Here is a 25,250-nt window from a genome sequence, read left to right on the forward strand (position 1 = left end):
ATTAGTCTTCAGCTAGAATGTCTGAGCACAGCGGTGAGGGCACTTCACATTCGCTTGAGGAGCAGGCGGAGACAGAGAGTGCCCAGGGTGCTGACAGTTGGAGGATTCTTGGAGACCAGGGTGATGTTGAGTCGAAGGCAGATGATGAGCCTCTGGGCTCGTCCATTAGGCAGCAGATGCTGGATGTCCAAAAGGATGTGTGGGAGGATCTGGCTGAGATCCATGAGGGTATGCATGCCATGGTCTCCATTGTGGAGGAGTCCATGTGGAGCATAGGCACTGCATTGACCCTCATGGCCGAACGCACTGCCTCTTCCATTGAGAGAGTGACGACTCTCATGGAGAGGCAGCTCCAGGGACAGAATCAGGGGTTCCTGGTGTTGTGCTCAGACCTGCAAGCCCTCACACAGGCAATGACCTCAGGTGGACAGTGCCAGTTTTGGAGATGGGTGAAGCACCCAGTATCCCAGCTAGGTGCCTGTCCATCAATGGTGAGCAGGGAGGTCCAGAGCGACCTCACTTTGGCACACCAGTTGCCTGTTGTCTCTGCAGGCTCCTCTCAGGGCACTCTGGATGACCACAGCAGCTCCTCTGCCCCTCTTCCAGTGACTGTGGCATCTGATGAGGCTGCATTGACAGGGGAGATGCCAGCCACGATACTGGCTGCTCCCTCCCAGGCGGGGCCAGCACAGGCTCCACTGGCCAGAGGACGACTGCCAAAGTCATTAAGGCCAACAAGACACCAGAGTCAGCAGGCTGTCTCCAAAGTTGCTGCCAGCGAGGGTGGGGGCACCAAGACATAGCCCTCGCGAGCATAAGTTTAAGGCACCATGAGCACACACAAGTGGATCTTCTGTTCTGTAACGTTTTTTTTATGTTTACTGGTCTGGGAATGAAGACCAGAGAAGGTGATGTTAATTTGTTTGGATTGTCAAAATTACATAAATTTTGTTTTTGCCGTAATGGCCTGAGTGTGCTTCACCTTTTTTGGTGCAGGGTACGCCAGTATGTAATGCTGGATGTGAGTGGCTCTAAACTTTATTGCACAGGCACTGAGTGGCCTTTGGGTTCAAATGAAAGAGTCATTTCAGACATCCAGGATGGATATCTGGCATGAGATCGAAGCAGATCTTTGGCAGCCTAGCTGAGGGAGTGTTAGATCAAGGCATCCCTGGTGTCCCTGCCTCCCTGAAGGATACAGAGGTCTGCCTCCATGCCCTCAGCGTTTTCCTCACCGTGCTCCTCTTCTGACTCACTACTGGATTTATCCTCTGTGGCCTGTGGAGCTGCATCAACATCATCTTCCTCCAGTGAGTTCCCCCCCAGCCAGTGCCAGATTGTGGAGAGCGCAGCATGTAACCAGTATCAGTGACACCCGCTCTGGGGGGTATTGTAATGCTCCCCCTGAACGGTCCAGGCATCGGAAGCGCATATTCGGAAGACCTACATTCCTCTCTATCACTGCCCTTGTGGAGGCATGACTCCTATTATAACGCTGCTATGCCTCTGTTTTTGGGTGGCGGAGAGGTGTCATAAGCCACCTTTTCAACAGATAGTCCTTGTCCCCCAGCAACCATCCATCCAGGCTGGAGCACTGAATAGCCTCAGCACCTGGGAGTGTTTGAGAATATAAGCGTCAAGGGATCTGGCAGGTTACCGTACATAGACTTGCAGAATCTGCATCCTGTGGTCACACACTATCTAAACGTTCATGGAGTGAAATCCCTTCCTGTTGACGAAGGCACCGGGCTCACCCGCTGGCACCTTGATGGCCACATGTGTGCAGTCGATTGCACCCTGGATGAGGGGGAAGCCAGCAATCGCTGCAAACCCTCTGGCTCACTCAGCCTGGGTGGCCTCATCCGTATGGAAATGAATAAATGTCATTACCCGCCTGAACAGAGCTTCTGTCACCAACTTGACACAACTGTGGACAGCTGATTGGGAGACTCCACCAAGATCCCCAACATTCCCTGGAAAGAGCCAGAGGCAGAGAAGTTGAGGGCCACAGTGACCTTCAGAGCCACCGGCATGGGGTGTCCACCCACACAATTGGAGCTGATCTCAGGCCCAATCATCTGACAAATGGAGGTCACGGTCTCCCTTGAGAGATGGAGCCTCCTTCGGCACTGCACCTCAGACATATTGAGGTAGCTGCATCGCCGCCTGTAAACCCCAGCAGCAGGAAAGTGGTGTCTTCTGCAGCCCCTTCTGCCTTGGACTACCTGCTGGTCCTGCACCCCTTGTGCCTGTGCCTCTCCTCCCACAGGTCCCTCCCCTGGAAGCTACATTGGGACACCTGGCTTCCTTTCCATTTTGCCCCTCTCTTTCTCCTCAGAGGAGGTGCCTCCAGCAGAGACCACAATCCCCATTACCAGGGTAACAGAAGGCTGTCTGATACCTGGAAGGGTCCACACGGTCAAAATCCTCTGGGCCCTTGGAGACACCAATGAGTCCTGGAATGAAGCCTGGAGATGCTAAGACTGAAGTTCAGAACTGAGATGAAGCTGTCAAGTTCAAATAAGCAATCGGCAGCAAACTATCTCCTAAACTCCTCACTACACACACTGGCAGTGCTGTTGACCCTTATTATCCTGCCTTTGGAGGAGGTTTTGCAAAATGTGGGTTGCTCGCCTGCCCGTTTTGCCCATACGACGAGCGTGAAATCATGCGGGCAGCGTAATATCGGGTTCAGTTGGGTTTTTAAATGGCCTGAAGTGGCCTTTTAATTGATGGTGGGTGTGGATCCGACACCCGCGCTTGCCCGCCGACCTGAAGGCTGCGTGGGTGCAGGGTGACGCCGGGACGCTCGCCCGATGTCCTCTCACGCTATTTTACGCCTGACCGGTCGGGCGCCTGCGAGGCATAAAACTCTGCCCTTGGTCTCCATTGGGCTATTATGGATAAGTTGTGCACTCTATTCACATTTTTCAGAATGTGCCTTTTGGGGATTGGCTACAAGAAGTAAAACGTCAAGCAAAAAGGCCGAGCGCGTGACAGGGAATAGAACCATCCCCCAGCTTCTTCACCAGCAGGAGAAAAAATTGTGACTGACGGATTATCCGAGAATAAAATCCCTTCATGAGGTCGGGAAAATCACACAATGTCCAAAATGTCCAGATCCCTCACACTAAAGCCTGCTCTTGACCCATACACAAAATGACTGCGCACAAAAGGAACATGTTTTCTTGTTTTCTCAATGTAATTTGAAGCCATCCTGAGAGCTCTCTGTGTTAATTGCATTCTATCTGAAAAAGATGTTTCTGCCGTTTTACAAATGCTCCCCACCAGCCACCCCCTCCTCTCCCAATCCGCCAAACACCAGTTCTTCTTCCTCTATTACTGTTCAAGAAAGATAAAATGGCAAATGTCAGGGTTCACCCTTTGGGTCCTGCCCCGTGTCCTGCCTGGGAAAGCTGGGTGAAAGAATGCTAATCTTGATTCTATTCAAACTGAAAGCAGTGCTTGTAATGTTTTAGCATACGTGCGGCTTCGGATGCTGTCAGTGATCGTGGCAACAGGACTGCAACTGATAGTATAATAACAGACCTGGAAAGGGTGGAGGGCTGTGAGGTTAGCTAGATAGGATGTGGGCCATATTTATGCATTGGTGGGTTCAGGGGTGAAAAGCTGTGGTGAAACAAAGTTGTTTGTGAAAACAAAACTGAAGGCCAGGCAGTTGGAACCAACGAACGCACGTTAGATAAAAATACAACCAGTGTACAGCTCAGCTGGACTCATCGGCAAATCATCTCTCACCACATTTCAGTTTGACCTGGGTGAACCCTGATCTCATCTGCCCACAGTCAAGAAATAAAAATCAACAGCGCATGAAGTGAATGCCATGCTCTGCCCCCTTATTGTCAAACTGAATGCACAATGTAGATCGTTAATGTGAACAGTCAAATAAGGATTCAAACACTTAGTGAAGGAGGCTAGAATTGCACTGCTTTCAATCATTTCACTCACTGTAGGGGCTTTTGGGGTTTTTTTTTTTGCTGGTAATGACATTTGCTCTGTCAAATGCAATTAAAATATCAGGAGCAATCCATCATCTTAAGACCCAATTCTAACCACTTTCCCATTAACTTAACAGTGAGAAGAAAATGACCCAGATTCTTGCTTCCTGTGAAACAGAGGAAGGATGCTGTGTGAGAAAGAGGAGCAAGACATTACAATGTGCATTCAATGAAGAGGAAATTATATGACCCAGCAGGAGCAGCTTGGTATGGCAGGAAGCGTCATGATTCACTTTAATCTGTAGGCAGTTGCTGAATTGGAGCTAAACGCAGAAGGGGGATTTTCTGCAGCATAATTTCTGACCATGAATTTACCTCCATTATATCCTTATTTTCATAACTATAAGTCATGACATTTATGTATTCTTTACAGTTCAAAGCAGCTGCAGTGGCCTTAATGGATACAATTTCTTCGGTGGACATCGTTAAAAAAAAAAATGCTTTCTGCAGTCCCTTGAGAGATTGCTATAGATTGAGCCAAAGTTATCTTTATCCCAGAACTAATCCTGAAATTCAGCTATTTTCAGTCACCTTCACCAAACATGAGCGTGAAGTATTCAGGGATGGGGAGCTGAATGGAGATGGGATCAGGTTGTAGGGATGAATGGTTATGACCCCCTCCAGTTTTAACAGAGAATGGTTTCCATCATCATTAAGCTACCGCAGTAGTGACTGATGTTTTTTTATTTCCCATTGAGTAGTTACTAGTAGTTCCCTTCTCTTCAGTCACAGTTTTGTTGATTGATCGATAAGCGTGAAGATGTTTAAATGACAGAAAGACTGGCCTGCCAATCGCTGCTGCAGTGAATAATGATTGATGGCTCCATTGGCCAATTACAGAAGGCATTAATCTACACGTATGATGCACTCCCAAAACCCACATTGTGAAACCCAACAGCTAAACAAATGATGTCTACACAAAGATTAACGATAGATCAGCCAGTTTTTGTGAGCAGTTAATCTACCTTGATAAAAACCCAAATACTTTGAATAAACATGTGTGGTCTATTTTGAGAGTGTTGTCTATTCTATGGCTATAAAAAGTAAAGTGAATATGCAAACAAAGTGACATATTACATGAGAGCGTACGCTGTTTATATAGAAGCTATACATAGCAACTGTATAATCACTGTAGCTAAATTCTTGACAAATAAACACCAAGGCCTAGATTTATGCTCCCAACTCAGGAGTGCAGAGTTGGGAAATTTGGGAGAAAGTGCCCCAGATGTTCTAATTTTCTTTCTGGGGCTGCGGGGTTGGGGGGTGCAGGGTGGGGGAGTGGGTGCGGGGGGAATGGTGGAGGAGTTGTTGGCAGGAGCCGGGCTCGCCACTCCCAGATGCCGGGCTCGCCACTCCCAGATGCCGGGCTCGCCACTCCCAGATGCCACAGGGGCCGCCGAGTATGAAGGTGGTTTGGGTGAAAAGCTCGCCTGGGTGATCTGGGACTTGTAACTCAATGAATAAAGCAAAAACAAAGCCCTTGAGTCTTCATCCCTCACATTCCCCGCACACACTTCTCATCCCCATCCATGCCAACTCACACCACCCCATGCCCCCATCCACCCCATGCACCCTCATTCCCTCCATACCAACCGATGTCCCTCTACCCACCACCCATGTCTCTTTATATCCCCTAAGCCAACTTAGTGCCAACTCATGCCAACCTATGCCCCCATTTTTCCCTTACACCCTCAATGCCACCTTACTCAGTATCGACCATGGGCAGACCTCAGGGCCGTGCAGAGATTAAATAAAATAAAGTTCTAGATGTCTATTGATGACTTCATATTTAAAACATTCTTATTGATAAAAACCCATTCCCTACTTTTAAATTCCTTCAACTACTTAATCCCTTACAAAAACAAACATTTCCTTCAAGTACTTAATCCATTGTAAAAGCACATATTTGTATTCATAGCCCCACATCAAATAGTTTATAACCACTTGGAGCTGTCAAATAACTGAACTGACAGGCACTACACTGTGATAATGATAGGTTGAGAGATAATTCATGCAGCATCATGCAGCACAAATCCTATAATGAAAGCCATCAGGGTTATGGAAACAGACTAGGTGAAAGAACAAACACTATTTTTTTCAAACTGCGGACTGTTTTTTTTCAAATTTACAGGGCAGGAAATTTAAATGTCTTGACAGTTCCTATGGGTTTATGAACTTTCTATGCACATTCGTGTCTAATCTTAATAATCCCAAAAGGCACTTTACCTCTACAAAAGGTGTCTGTGGACCTATTCAAAAGGATACCTCTCTAAAGAACTCCAGTAAGCTTAGACCTTCTCCTGAAAATTATCAAGCCTACAAGTCATGTTTTGGACATACCTATGATGAAAATTTGCACGTGCAGCTGCCTTCATGAACCACAGATGTGCAAATTACAACTTGCCCCTGTTTTTTCCCCTGACGACAATGATAGGTGCCAGGTTGAGGACCAGGGCCTCTGGAATCAGGGCTCTGGCACCATTATGGCTAAGCCAGAAACCATCTCCAGCCCAGCAAAAATTTAAGTGCAACTCTTCTATCAGCTTCTTCATTGCTGCTGGGTCAAAATCCTGGAACTCCCTCCCTAAACAGCACTACAGATGTACCACCAATGGATTCTGGAGGTCCCAGAAGGCCACTCAAGGACAATTTGGGATGGGTGGTAAAGATTGTCTAGCCAACAATGATTACATTCCTTGCGCGAGTAAAAACAATTAGAGGTGGAGGAGGGGTGGAGTTTAGAAATCAAGTCGCAACTTCCTGTAGGGAAATGGAGGAGGTGAAATAAGACCCAGAGGCTGGTTGTTAGGGGGTTTTAAGGGGGAAGCTGAAAGGATCTTTACATAGCCAAAATGGGTACTAACATTGGAGGATAGTCCTCCTGGTGAAGTCAGGTAAGGAGGCCTACTGATGTGGATCAGCAAGGCACATTTTTTAGTCTCGTATGGTTAGGCAATGTCAAGAAAATTAAATGAGTCTGATCATACTTCTCTGCATGAATCTCGAATTACCTTATCTTAACTTGATCTGCTTTGAGACATGCTGAAGAAATTATTATTCAAAAGAGTGAAATATTCAATGCAGACTGTGAGGGAAAATTACTCTCACTTCCCCAGTCACAGATCGTGCAAGCGCATGCAGAGCACAAGATCTCCGGTGCTTTTTTAAAAAAAATAATAGAGGCATGTGAAAATTCATTAAGAAATAACCTGCGCAATCGTAAATTAAAAACTCACCTCTGTGACATCCATGACCTTAATTGCTGCCAGCTGCCCAGTCTTGACATGGCGACCCTATAACAAAAACAGCAAACTGTGAGCTGAGAGGAAGAATTCTTGTGTATTTTACTGATATATCAACAATGCTTGTATTTGTATAGTCTATCAATTTAAAGAATTACTTTTGAACTGCAGTGGCTGGTATTATGTCGGCAAATCAATCAGTTGCTTTGTAAAGTGCACTTCTCCATTATATTTAATACGATTACATTTCCCTGTAGAAGTAATAGTTTCATTAAAAAGGATAATATTAAATGGCAGATTCCTGTGATACAGAAAACTCTGGGTTGGAAACATTTTATGTTACAATGGGAAGTTACTCAGAGTGAATGGGTTGTTTCTGTTTGGGTGCACACAGTGACACCGTTTGTCTCAGTCAGAAAGGAAATGATTGATAATTCCTCCTGTCAATCACTCCAGCTATCAGTGACTGGGATTGATTTTACATACATTGAGCAAAATATTTCATGGGTTTCATGGTTGGGGGGCGGGGGGTGCGGGGTGCAACTAATCAGGTAGACAGGTGGCAGGTGGGGACCCCACCACCTTTCCACCCCCACCCCGATGGAAGGCCCCTGGACAACCACCAACTCGGGCCCTTAAGTGGGAAATGAATGCCAATGTAATGGCCTCATCCCGCTGCCGCTACTATTAATCCAGCGGTGGGCAGGAAGCACACCATGTGGGGAACATGACAAGCAAACCCTGGCATATTTGCTTGCAGGCTCCTGGGGGTCAGGAGAGTGGGGAGGTGGGGGGGAGTCCCTCGTTCAAAGGCACTCAGTGCTATTGTAAAGTGTGCTTGCTTATATGTAAAGATAATTCATTGAAACACATGATTATATGAGTGATTATAAATATCCTTCTTGGTCTGAAGAATGAGCAACACGTAGCAGCAGTAAGAAGAATCCTCCATTAAAGATCTGTGTTCAACCTCTACGTTTGCCTTTAGTTTTATTTATATTAGTCTAGAAAGAGATAACAGTTGTTTAGTGGTACATATCTTGAGCATTGCTGAAAAAAGACACATATTTTCTAAGTTTTTCACCTTGCGTTCATCAGGACAATTCACAAGAATACCAAATGTAAAGGGAACAACAATTTATACTTCATGAAAAGAGAGTGCTGATTGGTTGGCAAGTTAACTCTGTTTGGTAGAGGCACTGCCATGGAGAATGTGCCAACATTAGATGTGATTCTGCAATCTGACAACGTTTGCCAAACAATCCAGAACGTGCTAAGAATTATGCTGACAACCAATTTAAGGTTATCGGTCAGGCTCATAATAAGGCGCACTTACGCATGCTAGAAGCTACATATATTAATACTCAGGGTTCTGTTTGTTGCAGACAGAAAGAACATGAACACACATTGAGCCTGTTTCAACTAAACAAAATAGGTGACATTCCCCAGGGCAATGCCTTGGCCAATCAAAATCAACCTGCCAGGTTTGAATTTAAACAAAGCTTGGCGGTTAACCATCAGTCATCAGTTAACTGGTGCATTCTCTATGGCATCGCCTCTACCAATCACTGCTAACCAATCAGCGCTCTCTTCTCATGAAGTATAAATTGTTGTTCTCTTTACATTTGGTATTCTTGCAAATTGTCCTGATGGTTACGATGAAATGCTTCGACAACATGTTTTTTCTCAGCAAAGAGATAATACTACTGATTGAGGGACCTGGCATCGGGAAGGGATGAGGGCTCCAAAGAGTGCCACCCTCCTGCCTTTTTGCCAACCCTCCCCCTTTCTGCCATCATTCACCTGTGCCTCGGTCCCTCCTGGATTGGTGGTCTCCGGTGGGTGTAGTACCAGCAGCAGCCACTGCCTCTACACTGGTACTACAGAGTACAGAAGAGCTGCTGGTCTCTGATGGCCGGTGGCCCTTAGCAGGCAGGACCTCTGCCCCTGGGATCCTTGATCCCAGGGAAAGTTCCGCTGCTGGCCTGTCAAGTGCCTGAGTGGCTCAAGATGTAACGTGCCTTCTCGAAAAGAGGCAATGTTGTCCTCTCGCTGACTCTCTAGCCGGTGGCTGAGAATCCCATCGCCTTCACAGGGTGTGTGTCCATAGTGTGTATAATGCAACTATCCTCCACTCACTGCATTTTGCTGGAGAGGTTATCCTGCTTTTATTGGAGGACTTAGTTTCAGTCATGATTTCTGTTTGTTTTAATTCATGGAGACTCTTTATAAATTGACCCTGTTAGCTAAGTAAATAGACTACATTTCCTGTGAGATAGACTGTTTGCCATGAAACCCTGTCTTACACCCCACCACCACCCAATTCATTAGCTGACAGTGGCATGAATAGACAGCTTCACAAATTTAAAGAGGCAGAATTTTCTTCTATTAAATAACGAGCACACAAAAGCAATAATTTCTGATGCATGACCTGGGTTCATTGCTCTTGCCCCTAACTCCATCCTGTTGCTCACTCAGGCTGAAACAGGCTGCACACAATTCCAGAAACTCTGTTCTATCTGCAACTGAAGTTCAAGCCCCATATCCTAATTATCTCCAAATCTGCTTATCCCTCTGCTCAGTCCATATCCTCATCGTTGCTGAAAATCTTATTAATTTTTCCAGTGCTGTTCTTGTTGGCTTATCAATGTAGAACTTCACTGAAGTCATGCCTTGCAATATAGCTTTGTCTAATAATATAAAATGAAGAATATGCCATGCGAAGGGTGGTTGTGGGGTGGGGGGGGGGGGAGGGGGGGAGGTCCTGCCCACTGAGAGCCACTGGCTAGAGACAACAGCTCTTCTGTACTCAGCAGCGCCAGTACAGAGGTAGTGGCTGCTGCCGATACTACACCCACCCGAAACCACCGATTGAGGAGGGACCGACCGAGGCACAGGTGAATGATGGCAGAAAGGAGGTCGCAGGGGAGGAGGGTTGGCAACAAGACAAGGAGGGGGGGGGCTCTCGGTGGAACTCTCATCTCTTCCCTCGATCAGTGTTTCATCGTGTTTAACTTAAACATGATGGCTTCACCAACACTTCTAATCTCAGCAAGAGCCCCTCACAGACTTCCTTTAGCGAATCTGACTGCCCCCTCACAACTCTCCCAACCTTGATTTTACTTTATTGTGAAATAAAGAAGCTCGTTAACTTTGTATCTGGCTGGATCTCACCAAGTGTTTGTGCAGTCTTCCTTTGGAGAGACTGAAGAAACTCCAGGGATACCTGGTTCAGCTCAGTCTTGTTACACAGCCAGGATATTCTGCCTTCTTAGCAGATATAGGGCAGTGAGAGTCACACCCCTTGAAAGGCCCTCATGCTGCTTATAATACTTACCCATTAATTAGCCTAATTTTAGGGTCAACGATCAATGAGGGACAGCCATTTTCCACCAGTATTGTAATCAGAAGACCGACCGACCACTAGGCAGTGGTGCCCCGAACTAAGAAGCAGTAGTTGTCTTCATTAAAAAAGGTACCCATCTCTCAGGAACAGGAATAAATATCAGCTTGTTTTCCAACTACATTCTTCTGCCACTGAGCTGCTCTTGCCAAAGCCTTTTTGGGAAATTTCATGCACATACTCCATGATTTTCTATCCATGAATTGAGGAAATGTAATGGGGCTGTGATGGAAGTGATTTCCCAATATGCACAACCAGTGAGTGTGGCTCTGTTTTGGAAGCTTGCTGGTTGAAACATTGTCCTGTACAGGAAATGAGTTGGCCTCGGCTTACTGTAGTCCAATGTGACAATGTAAGCACACAGGGTCAAAAGGTGTTGAAGGCAGCCTGATCAATAACTATTTAAGATCCAGTGAAAATCTTCAATAAACTCACCGATACAGCTTTCATACAAGTGCGAAAGCCATTTATTGTCCCCTAAGCTGTGCCGGGTCCATCAATCAGTGGGATTTGCCCACTCCTAAAGCCTTGAAAAAAACTACCAAATTTGGAGTAATAATGAATCTTCTAATATTTAGCTTGATGGGGAAGGGGCCGAGGAGAGCGCACACACACAATATTTTAGTAGCTCCACTTGGTAGAAAGTTACAAAGCCAGGACCAGAAGGAACTAAATCTGATTTTCAGAGTGCTGCATTATTTTTGACTTGGGGGACCATCTTATCACTTAAATTCCATCTGTATTAGCTTTTTGTCATTGCAAGTGGCCTATTTAAATGAAAACTCAATCAACTCCTACCTTTCTCTCTTCCCTTTTCAGTTATTTTCTCTTTATTTCTTCTATTTCTCTCCATTTGTCCCCCAAAGAGAGGAGTCTCAAGACACTTTAATCAAACCTGACTATCCAGGCTTATCTCTACTCCCCTGCATCTCAGTCAGATTGATAAAATTCTGCCTCTGCTTGAAGTCAACGATGGTGGGAAATGCAAATACGAATAAAGAAAACTTTTTTGTTGATGATCCCCATGAATCTTCATAGGGCATGCTCCATGGGTAAGGGTGAATGCACCACGCATAAAAGTTTACGACAGTGCCAATGATTTTTGCTGAAAAACAGAGATATACTATCAAAGCTTTGCATCTTGCACTCATCAGGACAGCTACGCACGATGAGCCAAAAGAAAGGGGACAACAATTTATGCTGCATGAGAAGAGTGCTGGTTGGTTAGCAAGTGAACTCTGATTGGTAGAGGTGTTGCCATGGAGAATGCAGCAGAGAATAGTTAACTGCCAAGTTTTTGTTTCAAATTCAAACCAGGCAGATCAACTCTGATTGGTCAAGGTCTTGCCATGAGATTGAACCAAGGAATGGCAGCCCCCCAAACTTTTGTTTAGTTGGAAAAGGTGTAATGTGTGGACTTGCTCCTTCTGTCTGCAAAGGACAGGGCCCTATGTGTGCATATGTGTCGCTTCTAGCATGCATAGGTGAACCACACTGTCAGCCCAACTGATAATTTAAAATTGATTTTCAGTGTAATGCTTAACACACTTAGGATTGTTCAGCAAGTGATGTCCAATTGTGGAATCACATCAAATGTTGGACACTATGTTTTGAACCTTGCAAGCACAGCTGGCTGAATATGGTTAGCACTTTGCCAGTTGCGAATAGCTGAAGGGATGTGCTGTTTGATACGATCCTCCAGGCAGTGGGACATACAGCCTACATATCTGGCATCACACTAGCACTGAAAATAATATACCACATTACTCATTTGTGTGATTGGCAGAACGTCTTTTTGGCTTGGCAGCATCCTGTTAGTGGAAAATGTTACTGCATAGTAATACCTGTTGTTCAATTTTTTTGAAACACGTCACACTTTCAGGGTAATCTGAGATAGACTTGGCACCTTTCAGGAACAAAAGTGGTGGCCTTAGGTCCATTCATGAGTTTGCATGTTATACAGTAAGCAATGATCTGATCAGGGTAGCCATTATCTCACAGGATGTCTTTGATGTGTCCTATTTCAGCACCAAGCTTGCACGGTGAGCAAATGCCTTGGGCCCTATTTATGAGGTTGTTGATAAGGCCAATCTTATAGCATGTGGAACTGTAGGGTTCCCAATGCTCATATTGGCCAATGAAAGTAGGGTCGCAGCAGACAGAAGTAGAGAACCCATTTGTAGATTTCTCAACTAACACATCAAGTAAAGGGAGCTCATTTGACTGCGTCATTTCAAAGGTGAATTTGAGGGCAGTTTGGAGTAATTAAGGTGCATAAGGAAATTTTTACATGCATCTGTGGATTCAAATATAGCAAAAGCATCATCTGCATATTGGAAATATGCAAGTGGGGTAGGAGGTTAGCTGTCATTCCATCGAAGATGCATTTCTCGTGGAAACTGACAAAGATGTTTGCGAGAGCTGGGCTGAGAGGGGATCCCATGGAAAACTATCTATTTTGTATTGGTATTGTTAAAATTGAACTCAACTGCATGGGTTGCTGAGTTCATAAGTTCAATGAATACAGATTCAGACATAAACGGTGCATCTAGATTGCCATGATATAGTGACGTGATGCAAATGTCTATGGCTTCCTTGAGTGGTACATTGGTGAATAGGCTAGCAATGTCGAACGAGCACATGGACATGGCATTGAGATTGATATGCCAGTCCTGTATGGTCTTTGTTAAGGTGAAGAATTCCTTCACCGTGTATGTAGAAAACTTTCTCAGAATTGGTTGTAGCAATTCACTCAGCCATTTGACCAATTCATGCTGTGCAGAACCGGTCAGAGGTAAGATAGGGCCTAAAGAACATCACTTGTGCGTGTCTTGGGCAGCCCGTACTTTCGCGGATACAGTGAGCCAATGAGGACGAGTCCTACATATACCACCCGGCAGCTCGTTACTCTTACACAGATCCAACAAGTGTTTTTGTAACTTGCTTTCGAGCAAGGCTGTCTGGTCATGCTTAGTAGCCGTTCCAATGGATACGAATTTGGACCCGTCAATAAGGATGGTGTGTATTTTGTTGATATAGTATGACTTGTTGAAGATGACTATTCCAGTCCCTTTGTCTGATTTACACGTGTGTATGTCTGGGTTGGCCTTGAGGCCTCACAACGCTACCAGACATTGGCGTTGCATGTGAAAATCAGCCAGGTCGTTTGGAGTCCTGCAACGTGTGTGTGCTTGATCGGCTAGGTTCACTTTCAAGGACTCAGCATCTTCAGTGGATGCTGGTTTGTGGCAAAAATGATTTTTCCTACAGTTTTGAGATTTGGAAATAGAACAAATAATTGTGTGGACCTCAAGATTTCATCACCATTGACATCATTGCCATTTGGAGGCTGTCTGGCAGGAGCAGCAGTTCAAGCAGCAGAGAATGCTATTGCCGCCACCCCTTAAAATGAAGGATTCCTCACTATTTTATAAAGCTAACGTCTAACAGTTTGGAACTCAACCAATCCAAGAAAACTTGCATGATTTCCCTGCTTCCCATTTACTTAAGAAAAACACTTTAGCTATTTGGAAGCTTAAATGAATTTATGAGGCAAAACATGTGATTATGCTTCGCACTATTTGCAAATGAGATAAATCTGCTGGGACAGGACTGTTTTGGTTTGTCAATATTCAAAGATTTTTTCTGCCAAGTGTTCACACTTTCTCCCAAAACAAGAATCATACAAAATTCAGCTAGTACAAATACATGGAGTAAAATGGATCACATTGAAGTGATAGGACCAAAAGTATTACTGTGCATCTCCTGCTAATATTGGATGTAATATGATAGAGAGTGTCATTTTAGTTATATGGATGTGCCACCTTGGAGCATGGGGGACCATGTATAAAGCTTAGGAAGGGTTTAACTCAACCCAACCAATGGCAACCTGGGTTACTTGCCTGTTGTTAAGCTGCCCACACCCTGCCATTTCTGATTTTAGCAGTGGATTTTGGAATATTGTGTCTAATTCTGGGCACCACACTTTAGGAAGGAGATGAATGCTTTGGTAACGGTGCAGAAGAAATTTACTAGAATTCAAGATCTCGTTGTTGAAGAAAAGTGAGCATCCATGCAGCCCTTTCCCAACTTTCAGACGATAAAAATTAACATGGGACAACTTAAAACGGAACAGAATAAGGGCTCTAATAGATGGAACAGCTTGAGGTTTGACAGTCATATAGCCAGGGGCTCAGGGACTGCATGCAACACTGGAGCTGCATGTTGTACACTCTTGTAGTCATGGTACAGCAATTAGAAAAGAAATAAAGAGAGAATAACTGAAGAGAACACAGAAAAGTTGGAGTTGATTGAGTTTTCATTTAAATAGGCCATGTGCAAGAGCAAAAACCTTATGCAGAAGGGATTTGACTGATAAGATGGTCCTCCAAGTCAAAACAGTTATTCAATTACTTGAGTTAAGCTTGAGTTCAATCCAACCAGAAAATTATGGGCTGAATTTTCCTTAGGCTTTTTCTGGATGTCGGGGTAATTTTTGGGTCACAAACCCAATCACTGTAGCAACAGGATTACTTGTATAATTGTCCAGTGGTATCCAACTAAGAAGATGCTTGCGGAATTGCCTTCAAATTAAGAATGGCGGGCGAGTTGATTGGTGGGGGTACAATTCAGCACACATAATTGCAAAAGTGGCTGGCAGTTTTCACTGTGTCTGCTGTCAGGGTGCTGCTGAGGGGAATGGAATGGGATGAGAGAGGGCAGGACAAAACGGAGGCGTGAAATGGCTGGAGGAAACGGCAGACACTTCTTCACCACCAGCAGTATCCACGACATCAGTGTCCAGGAGATAATCGTGCAATTGCAAGCCCCTTCCTGTAGATGACCTCAAGCTTGTTGATTTGCACCTTTAACATGCTGATTGCATATTATTTTTATGGTGTTCCGACCTCCCAGTGCACTTGCCTTCTGTGAGTTGATGCACCGTGGACGCGGCAGGGATCTCGTGGGCAGCCAGTATAATTTCATTGCCTTGGAAAATGCCTGTTAATTGCTACATGAACAGCCTCAATTGGCTTCCCGCAGCTGCCAGGTGAGTTGCCATCAGTACACAGAAATAAACATAAGGAGCTGCTTCCTTCAACAGCACCTTCCAAACTTGTGACCTCTACCACCTTAGACAAGGGCAGCAGATACATGGGAACACCACCACCTGCAATTTCTCCTCCATGCCCCTCACCATCCTGACCTGGAAATATATCGGCCGTTCCTTCACTGTCGCTGGGTCAAAACCCTGGAACTCCATTCCTAACAGCACTGCAGGTGTACCTACACCACATGGACTGCAGTGGTTGAAGAAGGCAGCTCACCACCACCTTCTCAAGGGCAATTAGGGATGGGCAACTAATGCTGGCCCAGCCAGTGACACCCACATCCTTTGAAAGAATTAAAGAAACGTCGACATTCCTGTCTGACATCATTTTTTCCTAATACTCCTTGCTTCCCCCACCAGCACCCCACCACCTTCAAGCACACCTCCAAGGGCCTGGTGAATCCCCACCCTCACCCCAACCTGCCTCCATATTTTCTGGAAAATAAGGCAGAGAATAAGAAAATGCTTTTCAAATGCATTGATGTGAAAGCTGCTGAATTAATGTTCTAACAGGTAACATTTGCAAATTGCTTGTGATGTTAAGATATGGTAAGTTTATAACATTATTGCAGTTCAGTTGTCAATGTCTTATTAACTACATTGTTAAACTTTAATGGCAATTACATTGTTAAACAGGTAATGAGTACTTTTGCACCTATAAATGGGGATAGCTGGGACACTGAGGAGGGGAAGACTAGTGTTGACTGTGAACTAAATCAATAAGCTCTCTCCAGCAAAGAAAGCTGCTGAATCTTAATTTTAACTTCATCAATCAGCGTGATTCCAGTTAAAATCAGTGACCTTCACATTATACAACTACACATAGAGCAGGATTTTCCCTCCGTTGGGGGCGAAATTGAATGGCGGGCGTGCACAGGCGCCCCTCTGATCGGCGCCCCCAATCAGGGGTGCAGTGCCATTTTATGTGGGCGGGCCAATTAAGGCCCACCCAGCACAATGTCCGCACGGAAGTGCTACACGCTCCCTGTGCGGGTGGGGGTGGGATTCCCTAAATCGAGAGTGCGCTCTTTCACGCTTGCGCACGAAAGAGTGCACTCACCTCCCTGAGGCTAAGTGCAGCCTCAGGGAGATCGGCTGTTCTGTGACAAAAATTAAATATAGAGAAAAAAAATTCCTGACATGCCCTGTCACATGAGTTGGGACATGTCCATAATTTTTAAAAAAACTTTAATAAAATTTTTTAAAAACCTACATGAAACCTCATCCCGCCCATGGATGAGGTTTCATGCTTTTTCTAATTCCCGCCTGGGCTCCTGGCCTGACCTTAAGGTTGGACGGGCGGGTCCATTATTTAGATAAATGACTCTGTCAATGGCCTCAATTGGCCATTGACAGGTTGGCGGGCGCACAGCTGATTTTGCTGCGCCCCCGCCTACTGGAATGTTTAAATGGGGCGCAGTGACGTTGGGAGTTCCACCCGACATCACCGCGCGTCATTTTACATGTTGACGAGTGGGCACCGACAGGAAAATCCTGCCCATAGTTCAATGGTCAGTTCCAGCAAACCATTCAAAAGATTTCCCAAGCCTTTCATCTGTTCCAACACAGAAATGTATTTATCAGCCCAGACATTTTCCTCCACTTTCCCCTTCTTGGGGCGCCCATCATTGCTCCCCATGTTGTATCTCTACTTTCCTCTCTGTCTCTCTCTTTTTTAATCCATTCTTTCTTTCCCCTCCCTTTTCCTCTTTTTCTATTTCTAATTTGTCTCCAACTCATCCTATTTCCTTCCCTGTCATGTGCTCTGTTTCTTTATCCTTAAATTTCATTGGTTGAGGAGATTCCCTGTTGCTCTTGCAAAAAAGCAAAATACTGCGAATGCTGGAAATCTGAAATAAAAACAGAAAATGCTGGAAATATTCAGCAGGTCAGGCAGCATCAGTGGAGGAAAAAACAAAGAGTTAACGTTTCAGGTTGACGAACTGTTGCTTGTCGCTCCTAGGTGCCCAGTGGCGCTAGACTCTCCATTCTCAGCTCACACTTTTAGCAATTTGTGGCATAAAGTAAACTGGGCCTGGAAGATCAGAGAGAAAATTGGCACTCGCCATGAAATTCTCTACTCCAGCAAATTCTGGGCCCACACTTCACTCCAGAAGATGCTCTTGATCTACGAATCTGTCTTAGAGCTGTTGGAAAGTGCCCAACAATGTGCAGCCAAATTCAAATACCAACATTCCACTGAGGAGCTGCCAAGGCCTCGACAGCAAATGTTATAAGATTTTTTTTTTTTTACAAATAACATTCTGAGGGGAAACATATTTCAGAGCTTAAACTTTGCAGCCTTTCCAAGCTACCACCTCAAAATTGCTTCGTTTTTTTATTTAAAAGCATTGCAATGCTTTTATTCTCATTGCTGCAGCAGTCAACTTTGAAAACTAGAGAACTAGAGGACTCTTGCTCGTGCTCACAAGTCGTGAGCTCACTTTTCCTCCAGTTGTGATTTGTGCATAAGACCATAAGACGTAGGAGCAGAAGTAGGCCATTCGGCCCATCGAGTCTGCTCCACCATTAAATGAGATCATGGCTGATCTGATAATCCTCAACTCCACTTTCCTGCCTTTTCCCTATAACCCTTGATTCCCTTACTGATTAAAAATCTATCTCCGCCTTGAATATACTTAACAACCCAGCTTCTCCAGCCCTCTGCGGTAAAGAATTCCACAGATTGACCACCTTCTGAGAGAAGAAATTCCTCCTCACCTCCGTTTTAATTGGGTGGCCCCTTACTCTGAGATTATGCCCTCTGGTCCTAGACTCTCCCACAAGGGGAAACAGCATCTACCCTGTCAAGCCCCCTAAGAATCTTACATGTTTCAATAAGGTTGCCTCTGATTCTTCTAAACTCCAATGAGTACAGGCCCAACCTACTCAACCTCTCCTCATAAGAAAATCCCTCCATACCCGGGATCAACCTAGTGAACCCGCTCTAGACTGCCTCCTATGCCAATATATCTTTCCTTAGATAAGGGGACCAAAATGGATTTATATGTCCAGCACCTGTTATTGTATTCCAACTATGACATAATTTAATTTATTATACTATGGCTACTTATTGATGCTTGTGCTAATGTCTATAAGAACTTTGTTCTTGAATAGAATTAAAAGTCAGAGAAAGCAGGGGGTGGAGGAGGTGGGGGGGTGGAATTTAATCCTCAAACACAAGTGGGTGGGGTCAGGTAAATTGTGAGAATTATAAAAGTCTGACTCCGATCCACGCAGTTCCGCTTCTAATGGAGACGGGACTGGGGTGGGAGATGGGGCAGAAACCAACTCACACCCAGAAGACAGGTTGGTCAGTTAAATATTATAGTGAGGTTGCAGGCCTCCAGTTTTCCAGTTTTAGCCCTGGCCTTCTGGATATCCCAGGCCTTGGGAAACCCGACAGCTTAAGGGAGCTGAGGATCGCTGCGTGAAAAAGGTGTCTTTACAGCACTGCTTGTGGGTCAAGAGGAGCAGGAGTGCTTCCTTCCAGCTCAGCAAGCCACAGAGCAAAGAATTATTGTTTCACGTGAATCCCAGGCCCAGAATCAAAAGTCCGGTGGTGAATTCCTTCACAGAGTTCGGCAGGCTGAACTGATGCTGGGTAATTCACTTCTCCAGTGCGGTTGACTTCCACAAAGAGATAGGCATGCAGAGATGAGTTAATCTTGTAGGCAATGGTACAGAAGTTCAGAAATCCCAGTAGAAACTGTGCAACTGGGGGGCAGGCCTTCAAACCTCGACAGAACCCTCTTTCTGAGCTGCTGCTTGTTAGGTGGAAGATGGCAATCTGATTTGCAGTCCAGCAAGCATAACTGGTTCTCCCTGCTTGGAGTGGGGGGGATGTCATGTCACATGACTCCCACCTCTCTACTTTGGCTTTGACAAAGATCGCATATTCCTTTGTCTAGTTTCTTGAGATTGATAATGTTCCAACCATCCAAAATTTCAAAGGAGGTTGCAGGGCCTTTTGTCTCAATAGTGTAAACAGTATAAATTTTGGTGGCCAGACCTGGCTTATGAAATGTAGATGACTTTTGTATAATTCCCTTTGAATTTGGCCTCTGCAGCCCCCAGAGTTGTTAGTGTCTCTTCAGAGATAATGAGCTGTCAGTTTCTCTGATACTGGCAGGAAGTTCCTTTTGCTCAGGGTTACGGGTAGACATAACTTCAGCCTTTTTAAAGTCTTTGGCCAGTTTTTATCATTTTAGATATATACATAATATATTTCAGAAAAAGATAGTGAGGTCTTAGCTCCATTACAAGAGCTAAACACAAATGTTCCTTAAATATTTGTACTGGAGCGTCCTCTTGAATGAGGCCCAAATGAATCTATACTTGGAACAGATGTTTTTGTTCCTTTTTCATTTCCCCCAGTGTACACATACCTTAAACCTGATTGCTCATTCAAAATATCTCTATACCGAATTTTAAGGGAGAGATTCTAATTATAGAGCTTACGTTTTTGCTTAAATGTGTTTATTGGGCCAACCATCTTGCTGACATTTTTGAGATAAATTATGGAACTGTTGGAGCTCATCCTAGCCTCCAGCGTACCTCATTATTCATCTGAAAAGATTAGCAAGAGGCATTGGAATTCATGACTGAATAGCAAAGCATTTTTCAATCTGCCTTGGAACACCCACAAGACAGTTGCCAGCAATTGGGAAGGTTTCACCTGTTTAACAAATACTTAGAAACGGGGTCAACACAACACATGCTGTTAGGCCTGATGAGTTTTTCCAGCTTTTTTTGTTCTTGCTTCAGATTTCCAGCATCCGCTATATTTTGCTTTTAGAAACGGGGTAAATGTTTGTCCGCAGTGCCGCTGATGCAGAGCTCCAGTCCTGGGGAACATTTTGGAAAATGTTGATGGTAAGTTCATGGGTCCACCACTTGGGTACACACTGATGTTACAACTCAGTAAAGCTGCATTTGACCCCTCATCCACAGTCCAAGTCTGTGTACCAGGATATATTGGGCCTTGACGTTGGGCGATCCCCAAGATCACCAGGATTATACGGAGGTTAAAAGCATTGAGCTATGAGAAAAGCTTGCAAGGACGGGTCGTGTATTCCCTTGGAATACTGAAGATTAAGGAGTGATCTACTTGAGGTGTTTAAGTAAAGGATTTTTTTCTCTTTATTCTGCTAGGGGATGTGGGCATCACAGGAAAGGCCATCTTTAATTGCCCTTCAATGGCTTGCTAGGCAGTGAAGAGCTAATCACATTGCTATGGCTCTGGAGTCACATCATAGGCCAGACAAGGTAAGGACGGTAGATTTCCTTCTCTAAAGGACATTAGTGAACCAGATGGGCTTTTACAATATAGTTGACATAGTCACCATTTCTGAGGCTATCTTTATATTCCAGATTTCTTAATGGAATTCAAATTCCACCAGCTGCCATTGTGGGATTTGAAACTATGCTCCCAGGGCATTAGCCCCAGCCTGTGGATTACTAGTCCAGTGATGGTACCAATATGCCATTTATTAGATGAAATAAGTAGCAAGAAACTATGTCCTCTGGGGGAAGAGGCCAGGATGAAGCATTGTAACCTTAAAATTGGAACAGGGCCATTCAAGAGTGATGTCAGGAAGCAATCTTTAACTCAAAGAATAGAAAATAGTGAACTCTCTCGCCTCCAAAAAGCTGTTCGGTTGTGTTGGGAGGCATCAATTGAAAATGCCAAACCCGCGTTTTTTTTCCTCAGGCAAGGATATCAAGGATTATGAAGCCAAGGTAAATGGGGTTAAGCTAGAGATCAGCCAAGATCTAATTGAATGGTGGACCAGGCTTGAGGGGTAATATGGCCTCCTCCTGTTCGCATGTTCTGAGAGAATTCACAAAACCCTGCATTGGGAAACTGAGAGGTGAATATTTACCCCATCCTGTTTCGTAAAATATTTTTCTGACATATACCTGAGGCAGTTGCAAAGAAAGAACTTGCATTTATAACATGGCCTTAGGATGTCCCAAAGCACTTTACAGCCAGTGAATTGCTATTTGAAGTGTAGCCGCCCTTATAATGTAAGAAATGCGGCAGTCAATTTGCCGCTCATTCTTCTTGCTTCTCTGAAGTGCCTTAGGGAGTTTTGTCCATATTAAAGGCACAACATGAATTGCTGTTATAGTTGTAGTACCAACTGACAACTCTCAGATATTCTGTGGCTAGAGAACACGCATCTGTAATGCTGCGAGTTTAGTAACCTCTGCAGGGACAAAGTTTCTGCTGATAATTTTGTTAGGAGGGATCGCCACGGATAGGAGCACCAATGTGTGAAGGTTTGCCAGTGGGATAAGATGTGCAATTCAAGGGATTGAGAGTGGCAAGTGCATTGATACCTTGTACTGATGCACCATAACTCTTGCACTTTTTAACATAACTATGGAGATCCGGCTTACGTGATTGCAATGTTTATGTTACTTCTCGCATCTAATATTTATTTAACTAGGCCAGTCCGACCTAGTGAATTAGCTCCAATACTATTCAGTCCATAAGTGAAGGGTAGGTTTTCTCTGCAACTTGTCAAAGAGCATGAGAAATTGCTTTCTCTCGATCCAGGATCTGTACAACAAGAAGGCTGGTTGTGTTTAGCAGGCCTGAGCTCTTGAGGACTTTCATTTGAGGCTAAGAATTTTTTTTTTTTCCCCCTGACACAAGTTAAGAGTTTAACTAATGAAAGAGAAGGAAGAAAGACTTCCATTTTTACAGTGACTCACATAGCCTCAGGACATTCCAATATGCTTTGCAGCCAATGGAGTAGTTTTAAAGTGTGGCCACTGTTGGAATGTAGGAAACACAGCAGCATATTTGCACTCGCCAAGGTCCCACAAACAGCCAGAACAGATAGGGCAGAATTTTACATCCCGCGGGTGGGCACATGCCCGACCTGATCAGGCATAAAATAGCGCGCAATGACGTCGGGTGAGCGTCCTGATGTCATTGCGCAATCACGCGATACTTTGTTCAGCGGGCACACGCGAGAGATGGCAGCACACCCGCCGACAATTAAAAGGCCTATTAAAGGCCATTAATAATTAAGAGGCCTATCAACGGCAATTAAATTTTTCGCTGCCCGTCCAACCTTATGGTTGGCGAGCGTGTGAATCGGCCAAGGCAACCTCATTCACGGGCGGGATGGGGCTTCTGACATTAATTAAAACAAAAAAGCTTTTTGACATAATTTTGATTATGTTTGTGTTCATGCCAGCGAGCCCTACGTGGGGACATTTTTTTTCCGATTTACAAAAGCTTTATTTTTGACTTTAAAATTCTTCAGGGAGTTCTCAGTGCTCACTGCCCCGTGCACACGTGCTTTTGCATTTGCACTCCTCCCGCCCCCTACCCCAGCGGCGCTGAGCTTCTCAGCGCACCCTTCACACTGGCTGGCCGTTAATTGGCCAGCCCGCACAAAATCGCAGTCGGGCTGGGGGGGGGTGCGATTGCCGCTCCTGAGCCCGCCCGGCAACCCGAAAATCCTTCCCACAACCTTTTTTAATGATGTCAGTTGAAGGGTAAGTATTGGTCAGGACTCTGGGGAGAAGTCCCCTGCTCCTCCTCCTCCTCTTTGAAGTCATGCCATGGAATCTTTTACATCCGTCTGAGAGGGCAGACGGCGCCTTAGTGAAAGGCCTTGTCCAAAAGACAGCCCTTCTGACAGCACAGCACTCCCTTGGCATTGCATTGCAATGCCACTGGAACTAGACCAAGCAAGTCAGTTTTACCATGCAAGAGAGTTTGGCAATTTAGTGTTAACCGAACAAAGCAAAGAATAGCTGACCTGCTCTTCTCAGCCCTGAATGTTCAATATGTAATTCAAAATGTAATTTTACTTGCAGTGGCTTGGTTGTTGGCTTTCTGCACAAGGTTATATATCTAGGGAAGTGAACAATGCCCCTTTAATAACATTCAGCACTTTCTTGAGGAATGCTAACCACGTTTTCCCTCAGTAGCCCTTATGTGGAAGCTGTGGATCTGCTTAACAAGATATAGTACATTAGTTAACTGTGCAAATTGTGCCTCCATTCCAGCATCTCAAGCAAAGTATTGCAGCAGGCCAACACCAGGAAAGGTTCAGGAGTAGGAGTGCATAAGAACAAAATAAAAAAAGCATTAAGAATGAAGGCATAAACACAGCTGGGATCTGGTACCAGTTGGGGTCTAATAAAGGGTATAGAGGTATATTCTCAAGCTGGAAACAGGACTACAAACTGAAGTGCTGTATAACTTGTAGAGTCAGACGAGCTTGAAAACAAAGTAGCAGCAACAAATAACAACAAGGAGGTGGTGGCATTGTGGCTGACTAGTATTCCAGAGACCCAGGGTAATACTCTGGGAGAAACAAAAACAAAAATACCTGGAAAAACTCAGCAGGTCTGACAGCATCTGCGGAGGGGAATACAGTTAACATTTTGAGTCCGTATGACTCTTCACCAGAACTGTGGGGGGCCTGGGTTCAAATCCCACCATGACAGCTGGTAAAATTTGGATTAGATGAAAACCTAGAATTAAAAGTCTGATGATGACCCATAAAAACCCACCTACTGTCTCTTCCTATAGAGAAGGAAATCTGCCTGGTCTGGCCGACATGTGACTCCAGACCCACGGTAATATGGTTGACCCTTAAGCACAATTACGGATGGGCAATAAATGCTGGCCTAGCCAGCAGCACCCACATCCCAGGTACAAATATAAAAAAAACCAAAATGCTGAATCATGTGTATTGATGTCTCCATCTGTGTCATCAGGTCCAATTGCTGAATACCAATTTCTCCAGTCTAAACCAATGGTTTATGAATGGTTAATGAATGGAAATCACTGTACAGTGCCTCTCATAGTTTATTTCCCATGAAATACTACCTCAATGTTCTAAACATGTAAAAGATGAGTAGTTGTTATAGGGCTTTGGCAATTCTTCGCCATTTCTAGTTATTTCAGATTAGTTCTAAAATAATCTCTGATATTGAATAACTTTAAAATAGGCACAGATGCTAACTAGATGTGGGCAGAAACAGTCTCTCTTTTGTTCCTCAACATAAAACTCTTCATACACCCCCACGTGCTATTTGAACTTCCTATCCACATGAATGTTCTTAAACACATCTGTCTATTTTGCATGTATTTATTATTTTAATGCTTCAATGATAGTGGTGTTTATGCTTTCTCCTTTGAAGAAGTACAGTTCATCCTCTAAAACATGTAGCAGTTTAACCTACATTGACTAGCAAGGATGAAAACCATGGGGTTACACATTAACAATCAGCTCCCTGTCTTACTTCAAAGGGATCTGTTGCTGTTATTCATCAGGTAAGCAGATGGTGAAAGTGAGTATTATCTACCACAATATGCCAATTAGACACTGTCAGACTGAGCACCATTAGAAAACACCAAGCCAGAGCAGGATAGTCTATGCAAAAATGGTAAGGTGCTGTAGTGGTTACGATACTGGACTAGCAACCAAGAGACTGAGTTC

General features: G+C 44.6%; 1 protein-coding gene across 7 annotated transcripts in view; it reads right to left on the minus strand.

The window, feature by feature from the left end:
• Positions 1-25,250, minus strand: part of LOC144684002 (mitogen-activated protein kinase kinase kinase kinase 4) — a 287,637-nt gene that overhangs the window by 218,400 nt on the left and 43,987 nt on the right. For 6 of the 7 annotated variants that reach the window (XM_078547672.1, XM_078547671.1, XM_078547670.1 and 3 more), the window contains exon 3: positions 7,256-7,312. In XM_078547672.1, coding sequence (XP_078403798.1) covers positions 7,256-7,312 — 57 coding nt within the window. Of the gene's footprint in view, positions 1-7,255; positions 7,313-11,462; positions 11,569-25,250 lie in introns of those variants that run through there. The other variant, XM_078547669.1, reaches the window with a different exon arrangement.

This window comes from Cetorhinus maximus, chromosome 8, assembly GCF_964194155.1.
Source record: "Cetorhinus maximus chromosome 8, sCetMax3.hap1.1, whole genome shotgun sequence".
NCBI classification, from domain to species: Eukaryota; Metazoa; Chordata; class Chondrichthyes; order Lamniformes; family Cetorhinidae; genus Cetorhinus; species Cetorhinus maximus.